Genomic DNA, 8,762 nt, shown 5'->3' with positions numbered 1-8,762 from the left:
CCCCATGCTCCTGTTGGGATGCTCCATCTGCCCCAGCATTGCAACATTCGCAAGCTGCTCTGGTACTTCGAAGTATGTAGAAAAAAGATTTAAAGCTGTGTCTTTGTCCGAATCACTGATTCTCTGAATCAGCATCGAATCTTCAGATCCTGATTTGGCCAAATTGAATCAGGGACAGTGATCCGAATCACTGTCTCCGATTTGGGCCAAATCTGAATCAAATAGGGCCTGCTTCACACACCCCTGCTGGCTATAGCTGAGGCTGGCTGTTTTAACCTACGGTATACTTTTGCCAATACTGAGAAAACTCAGAAGTTCCTGGTTAAAGGATCTTGCTCTTTTTCTGGGTCATACCAATCACCAAATATGGGACCAGGAAGGAATTTTCCCCCCCAAGTCAGATTGACAAGAACTGTGGGGGTCTTCACCTTCCTCTGTAGCATGGGGCTTGGTCCTCTTCCTGAGATCTTCTGAGCACATATTAACCAATTTTTTTCTGTCATGCAAGGGAAGCTCATTGGCAGTGCCCTGATGTTCCCAGCTTTTACCTGTGCACATTGTCGGGTGTCCTGAGTGTTTCTGATGTACCTCCACTGGGAAACCCCAAGCCCACTCCATCTGCTGACTCCCACCTGCATACAGCAAACCATGGGTGACTGGTGCCTCTTGACACCACTTGGGGTGGGGAGGGACAGCGGCTAATCTCACTTACTGGGGGGGCAGAGGGTGCTCCTTGTGCTTTGTAGTTGTGTGTGTGAGAGTGTGAAGTGGAGATTCTGAGGAATCCTTGGGTTAACAACTGCCTGTGAATGCAAGAGAATGTAATCAGTGGTCCAGAAACCTCTGCTAATACTGTTTTCCTGTGGTTGGTGATTTTCCTTTAGCCAGAGCTGAATGTCTGGCATGGCCCAGCTCCTTGAGCCCCATTCCCTGCAGTACCTCATTTCATTTTGCCCAAGGCATACATGTCTCTTTGGAACTTTCATGCAGGTTTCGCATCCTCTGCCAAACAATCATTGCTCACAAGCTCTTTGACTACGTTGTTCTGGCCTTTATCTTCCTCAACTGCATCACCATCGCTCTGGAGAGACCACAGATTGAGCACAGGAGCACGGTGAGCAGACCTGTCTCATTTTTTGTTGTACACAACACCTCAAGGGTTCTGGTAGAGAAGGTCCATGAAAGTTATTACCATGGGCACTGGCATTGCGTCTGACTAGCCCTCAGCAATGGACAGTCTCCCAGCACACACATCACTGTGATACATCTACATGGAACAAAAGGCTTGATGCCCCCTTTTGAAGGTCTCACAGTGGTGCAAACCTTCCTTCCTAGAAGTAGTTTCCTGTTTAGAAAGCAAAAGGGTCCCCCAGCCTCTCCTAGCTAGGAGATAGCTTTCCACTCAGAACCAAAGACTCTGAAACTGAAAAAGGCAAGTAATCTTTGTGTAGCAGTGCCCTAGTGGGAATGGCATTTCATAGTTCAAGTCCATTGCTTCTTGATCTTGAATGTGGATGGGGGTGACCTGGACATGGAGAGACTGAGGTTCATGAGTGAAATGACCTCTTGTGAGTCTCAGCCCAGTCCACATTCACATTCTGTACCACAGTTAGGCAGATTACAGTAGTCTGTCCTCAGGGTAGGTCCCAGCAAGGAGTCACAGAACGGGGCTACAGATCAGGACTAAGTGGCCTGGGCAGGACTCTGTGGAAGGTCACTGAGGCTTAGCAGCAGGTGCTGCTGCAGGTTATGACAAAAGAGCTTTCCCAGAGCTGTGTGGTAGCCCCAAGACTAGAGCAATGGGTGACACTGGAGGTCAGGACTGAAGTGCATGGGCTGAGATGTGTAGGATGAAGGCTGTCTGGCACCTGCTGCTGTTTTTACAGTCTCAGAGTCACGTATGCATACAAAAGTAAGAGACTTAAGTTTCAAAACAAGGAATTTACTAGAATAGCAAAACAGTAGGAGTGTCTCTAGGTGTGCTTTAGGGAATTTCTCTGTTCTTTCTAGGAGAGGATCTTCCTCACTGTGTCCAACTACATTTTCACAGCAATCTTTGTAGCTGAGATGACACTAAAGGTAAGTTGCCTGAAGAGAGCAGCTCAGCCCTTCCCCTCATCTCATGGGCCCTGTGTGGTTCCTTTCTGTTCATCCTCCTTCCAGAATCTATCCATCCTTTCAGTCTTCCAGAAAGGTTAAGCCAGTCCTCTTGCATTCAGCCTTGGCAAGGATTGTTTATGTGCACCAAATCTAGAATAGCCCAGGTCAAATCTCCCATGGTCTGTAATGGAAGTAGTTATTCTAGGCTTAAATCAATAGGCCTACTGGTATCTGTGAGAAACAGAATGAACTCTAGATATAACATTCAGACTTCATAATAACAGTGAACTATGGCCAGCAGGTGGGAGTGGTGGTAGTAGTAGTAGTAATAATAATGATAATAACAGCATCGAGAAAAGTAGCAGTTCTCATTTGAAATGACTGTTTATTCACAGGATTCAAATCGCTTCCCAGTAGGGAAATATCATTATCCCCATATTACAGATGGGGTAGCTGAGTCCTCCAAAGATTAAGGTTAGTTTTCAGATTTGGGAGGCATAAATTTCAACACATTAAATCCACACTTAGGTATCTAAATAATAAACCTGATATTCAGAGGTACTGAGTACTCCCTAATACCTTTCACTTCAGTGGCATCTGCTGGTGTTCAGCACCTTGGCAAAGTAAACTGCTTATTTTGGTGTGGGAATACAAATTTAAATACCTAATTTTATATGCCTAACATTTCCAGATTTTGGACTGAGAGATTTGCCTTACTTTGTGGGACAGCATGGAACAGAACCCCAGTATCCTGGCTTACCCTTTCCCACTGTGCAGCATCATCTCCCTTCCTGAGTCCTCTTACTCAGGGAAGAAGATTAGATGTTAGCTGAAAAGTGAGAAAACACCATTGAAGCTTTGGTGAATGTTTATTATTTTTTCTAGAGCATTGTCTTTCTTAGACCTGGGTTCCATACCACCAGTTTCTCCCTTTCTGCTCCACAGACTAAGTCTTTTTCACGAAAGGAACATGATAGAAGGGTGAAAAATGGGTCTTCACTGCTTCCTCACCTGTTGCTTTTGAGAGTTACTAAATAGCCTCCCCTGCATCATCATGGATGGGAATGGTTTAGTCTCCTCCCCCATGGTCTCCCTGTCTCCTCTCCTGTAGGTGGTCTCTCTAGGCCTCTATTTTGGGGATCAGGCCTATCTCCGCAGCAGCTGGAACATCCTGGATGGCTTCTTGGTCTTTGTATCCCTCATTGACATTGTGGTCTCAGTGGCCTCTGCTGGAGGAGCCAAAATTCTGGGGGTGCTCCGGGTCCTCCGACTGCTGCGTACCTTACGCCCCCTCAGGTGAGAGCCCCTTCAGCACATATTTAGTCCTCTCTCATAGCATCCTTTGCTCTGTGCATCTAGTAATGGCTCCCACACAGTCCAAGTACAAGAGTAGACCTTACTGAGTGAGAGGATGTTGGCCATGCTGCTGAGAATCTGCAATTACATGCTTACTGTCAGAGGCATAGCGTGCAAATAATGCACCTGGGGCAGACCTCTCTCACCCTTCCCCCTGTGGCAGCTCACAGGAACAGCAGCAAGTAGCAGGCACAGGCAGTGTGTGTCGTAGAGTGCAAGGTGTACTGGGAATTGTAGTTCTCTAGAATGGCAGTGCAGTTTTCTGCTCCTGGAGGGAATGGCCACCTGGTTTCTTCACTACTGAACGCCATGTCGAGAGGGCAATAAAATGGCTGATTTCAGTGGTCAAAGTGCAGTCAAGTCTCCCCCTCGGTAGCAGCAAACTCCACTGCCACTCTACAAAACTATGATTCCCAGAATTTTTCATACTTTGTGACACACATTGCCTATGCTGCTGCAATGTGTAGCCAGAAAGGCAAGCAGAGCAGAAAATGGGAGAGTGGGGTGTTCCCCCCATCCCCTCCTGCTGATGCTCCCACTCTTAAGCAGCATCCAAAGCACATGCCCCACTCACTGACCCCACATATGCTACTGCTTTCTGCCCTCATGGGCTAAGCACTTGAACTGGGATGAAAGGAGTTTCGTTTGACATCCTGCTAGAGACAAGAGTATCAAGTGATGTCCTCTGCACAGGGAGGTTCCTCTGCACTGTGTGGCTCCTCCTCCAGTCTCCAATGCAGTATCCTCATTAGATAATGAACTTAAGACTTGCAATGAAGGACTTGAACCTGTGCCTTTCTGGCCCAGGGGTAAATGTATAGCACTATGGTCTGTTTCTGAAAGCACTGGGAAGAAAGAGCATCTCTTCTGTGTGTCACTGTCACTTCCTCACCTTCCTTCTCTTCCAGGGTAATCAGCCGTGCCCCAGGCCTGAAGCTGGTGGTGGAGACGCTCATCTCCTCCCTCAAGCCTATTGGGAACATTGTCCTCATTTGCTGTGCCTTCTTCATCATCTTTGGCATCCTGGGCGTGCAGGTAATGTTGTTATTCTCTATCCATTGCACTTGGTGCTCTGCAACCCACAGGGTGTCCCTATGTCTCAAGGAGGCCACAGCACAGTGCATACACCCAGGGAACTGTGGGGAGGTGTCTCAGGAGGGGAAAGTAGCATAGGAAGGCTTTGTTATCCACATCCTACTCAGTCCTCCCTTGGGTGTGTCTAAACTTCAGCGGCAGAGAGCTCAGTCAAGAACAGCCTGCATCTTTCCTCTCCACAGGTGTGAAGTCCAGAAATGAGACAGTGAGGACACCCTGGGGTACCCCAAGTTGCCACACTTGAATATACAGGAAAATCAAGTCTTGGGCACAGTGCTTGAGGTACCCCTTAGGGGGGTGGTCCTTCTGTCTGGGGTTGACACGCACAGCAGGAAGAGTTGGGTGAGGCTTATTCCTTCAGTGGTGTGACTGAGCACTCTTGCTGCAGTGCGGATGTACCCTTTGGGTCTGTCTCTTCACAGTAACCCTTAGGTCAGGGGTGTCAAACTCACCTGCTCCCCTGGGTTAAATTTGTATCACTGGGCTACTCGCAAGACAGATTTGAACCAGAAGGAACCTCCCAGGCTAGATCTGAATCTGCCAGTGGCTGCAAGGCAAGTTGTGACAGTAGGGCAAGCAGCAGCACAGGGGTTAACACAGCCATCACTTGCCCTCAAGTCCATGACCACATATGCCCAATGGGGCTCCATGCCCCAGATTTCCATGGCAGGCCCTGGCCCTGAATTTTTGGCCCTTCTAGGAGCTTTATGGGCCAGGTGAAACAGCTCCACAGACTGTTCGGTACCCCTGCCTTAGGACTTTGGCTGTGGTAAGTGGGATTCTTTGAATGGGAATGCTGCTGGATTTGAAGATGTGTAAAGACAGCAGTGGAGTTAGTGCTCAGCTCTTTCAGCTCTGGAGACTGGTATTCAGATCTCAGCACTAACATAGTTATGGAGCAGGCCCAGGAATGGAGTGACAGAGGCTCCTGCCAGTTACAGCTGTGATGTATTGACAGAACTCTTTCTGTTGGGAGCGGGACAGAACCTGTCTGCTTTAAGCCTGACTTTATGCAGTTCTCTCTCCCCCTCACTCCTAACGCTAAATCCACCCACAGCCCTCCCCCGCCTTTTTTTTTAATCCTCTTTATTTTAGGCTTGTGTCGCAGAGGAGTACAGGAGTGGGTGTTACTTCCATCTCATGGAATGTGCTATACTTAGTCTGCATATAGTCTGTTGCAATGAGTCTGTTCAAATGCATAATCTAGTACCTTCCATATGGAAAAGGAGCCTTGAGCAGAAGAACCACATCAGTGTCACCTTACCTAAAAATATTTGAGAACCAGGGGGATAGTCTTTCTGGTTCTTTCTTCTTAGAAAAACTCTTTTTTTCCCTTCCTATACACTTGGGAGCCACTAAAAGGACTTGTTGGTTCTGGGGCATTGTGCTGGATACACGGCTTTTTCCACCTTTAGGCCATTGGTTCCAATTCAGCACCAGCAGCTCACCCCGTGGCTATCAGAGAGTGACAACATTCAGTTACCACTGACTTGGAACCAAACTGCAATCAGCAGCCTGGAGGTAAAGGCTGCGTGTCCTGCTCCCAGGCTCAGAAGCCTTCCACTGCTTCATGTCTGGCAATACTGGGAAAACCTGAAGGAAACTCACTGACCAAGTCACTTCCATCTTGTAGCTCTTCAAAGGGAAGTTCTACCACTGCCTAGGTGTTGACATCCGTAACATCACCAACAGGTCTGACTGTGTGGCCGCCAATTACAAATGGGTACACCACAAGTACAACTTCGACAACCTGGGGCAGGTAAGTGTGGGACTCTCCAAGACCCCTCCTCTTGAGTAAACTGTTGCTACATGCTGGCATCGTGTCTCTCTCTTCAAGGCCAATTCCAGTTTCTCGTTCAAGCGGGTGGGTGGAATGTTCCAAAATGTGCTCTTTCAACCTGAAGTAGAGGCTACTTAGAAATGGGCATTCGTGTTACATCAGGGTAACTTGTGGGTCCGTGTAAGGATGATATTTATATGCCAAGAGAGGAGAAAAGGGGAGACAATGCATCAAGAAACTCATCTGAATTTAAGATAAAAAGTGGGGGGAGGATTGCTTTACCTTATGCCCTCCTAGTAGAGCTGTTTCTTGAAGCTTCCTGAACTCTCTCAACATTTGAGTAACACCTTGTTTCTGATGATCACTTGCTTTTGGGATGTGTTCTGTGTTCACTTATGCAAGAATTCCTTCCCTGAGCTTCTTTATGAGCTGCACCTGTGTCAACAATGCCAGACTTCAGCCTGTAGGGGCATCTTACCTGCAAAGGAAGCTCCATTGATGTCAGTGGAGTTAAAGACTGGAGGAAAATCAGACCCTTAATATGCAATCCTTATGCCCCTGTTTACATCACATTGGGCTCATCTACATGTGCACTTTAATGCACATTAGCCTATTTTAATGTGTATTAAAGCATCACAGAAAACTGTGGGCTTTTGCTAATGCCCGTTAAAATAGGCTAATGCACCTTTTTCTAGTACCTCGCAATGGAGGTACTAAATTTAATGCGCATTAGCAAAAGCGCATTAATGAACGTATAGATGCGCCCACTGTATTTGCATTCTGAATGTCTACCAACTCTTAGGCTCCACTGACAAGATGTCTACAAGAGTGACAAAATCCTCCCTCCTTTCTCCTTGACATGCTGATTTCTCAGCAAGGAGACTTTCCCCCTAGCAGGCAGGAGTGGTTGGTGGGTGTGTTGTCATTGTGTTTGTAAGAGCTGTCCTGGCTCCTGTAGATTTCACTGGTTCTCTCTCATGAACATCCCAGCATTTATATATTTTCACAAAAAAGCAACGGGCATGTTATGCTGTGGTGTTCTGTTTTTCTAACTTACTCGCCTGAGGCAATGTATTGCTAAGTTGGCTTTTCTCTGGGGAGGGGAAGCTTTTTGCTCCACTTCCATAAAAGAGCAGACTTTCCTGAAGGTCTTTCTCTTTTTGCAGCTCAGTTCCCACCTGCATAGCCTAATGTCTCCCTTCTCCATACATGCTCAAAAGAGCAGGTTGGCACCACAAGGAGGATGAGAATTTTAATTCTGTTTTATTGTAAGAACTTAAAACCTAAATTTTCCCCACCCCCTTCATCTACATGCCCCCTACATTTGATCTATTTTTATGTGTTCCAGGCTCTGATGTCTCTCTTTGTTCTTGCCTCCAAAGATGGTTGGGTCAATATTATGTATAATGGACTAGATGCTGTGGCTGTTGACCAACAGGTATAGAGACCTCCTTCTAAGTATATTGTGTGACTCAGACCTCTTTCAGGTAGTAGCATGAAAGCATAATATATTGGCTACATTTTCGTATTTCATCTTCATCCAATAGCATTTTACAGAGCTGTTCTGATCCCTCCTTCTTATTTGCTTAATTGCTGGTAGGTCATGCCCATGCTCTTTGTGCACAGGGATGTGTGTCTGTGGCTAACCTGCCAAGTATTTATTCCAGATCTTGCCTTTTAACCCTTTTACAGAGTTGTCAGACTGGGTGTTTTTTTTTTTATCTGTGATGACTTTTCAGCAGTGTCTCTCCTGACATGATGTACCCTCCTGACCTACAGCTGCCTACTTCAGTTTCCTTTAAGCAGAAATTCTCTGCTGTTTGTAACTAAGTCTCAGTGCTGCCCCAATGGCCAAACTGGCAATGACTTGAATAACGCAAGGTCAGACCTCTACCGTGCACTACAGCAGCACAGGACTGAGCCTTCAAGGTGATGTTACACTTACCCTCTACACTCTACAGTAGACAACTTGTTGAGGACTTAAAGTCCTCAGTGGTAAGACACCTAGTTAAATTCAAGGTCTCCTTTCTCTTTAGACCTAAATGGACATGTCTACATGAGACACATACTGTGGAGTTGCCTAATTAGCCCTACAGTAAAATGTCAGCATCTACACATGCAATGCTATTACACCAGAGTAAACTAATTAACTGGCATAGGATAGTACTACCAGATACAAGTACTGTCCTGTGACAGAGTGTTTTACTTCACCACAATGCACATATAGATTGGTGACCGGGCTGGCAGGGGCACAAGGGTGCTACAGTGCAGGGGCTGTCTGCTGGCTAGCCCCGCACTTTAGCACCTTCGTGCCCTAGCCAGCCTCTATGCAGTATGTTGAGCTGGGAGGGAGCAGCCCTGGGCTGGCAGGCTGATTTCCACACCCCCCCCCCCCCCCCAGCTTTCTGCCAGCTGGGGCTATCCCACCTTG

General features: G+C 47.0%; 1 protein-coding gene across 1 annotated transcript in view; it reads left to right on the top strand.

The window, feature by feature from the left end:
* Nucleotides 1–8,762, top strand: part of LOC109295979 (voltage-dependent T-type calcium channel subunit alpha-1I-like) — a 68,760-nt gene that overhangs the window by 40,493 nt on the left and 19,505 nt on the right. Inside the window, exons 14-19 of the mRNA XM_019515159.1 lie at nucleotides 991–1,114; nucleotides 2,011–2,079; nucleotides 3,212–3,396; nucleotides 4,365–4,491; nucleotides 6,185–6,310; nucleotides 7,680–7,769. Coding sequence (XP_019370704.1) covers nucleotides 991–1,114; nucleotides 2,011–2,079; nucleotides 3,212–3,396; nucleotides 4,365–4,491; nucleotides 6,185–6,310; nucleotides 7,680–7,769 — 721 coding nt within the window. The remainder of the gene's footprint in view (nucleotides 1–990; nucleotides 1,115–2,010; nucleotides 2,080–3,211; nucleotides 3,397–4,364; nucleotides 4,492–6,184; nucleotides 6,311–7,679; nucleotides 7,770–8,762) is intronic.

This window comes from Gavialis gangeticus, unplaced genomic scaffold (assembly GCF_001723915.1).
Source record: "Gavialis gangeticus isolate Ggan-Ray unplaced genomic scaffold, GavGan_comp1, whole genome shotgun sequence".
NCBI lineage: Eukaryota > Metazoa > Chordata > Crocodylia > Gavialidae > Gavialis > Gavialis gangeticus.
The sequence above is the reverse complement of the archived record's forward strand: the minus strand, read 5'-3'. Positions and strand labels throughout refer to the sequence as shown.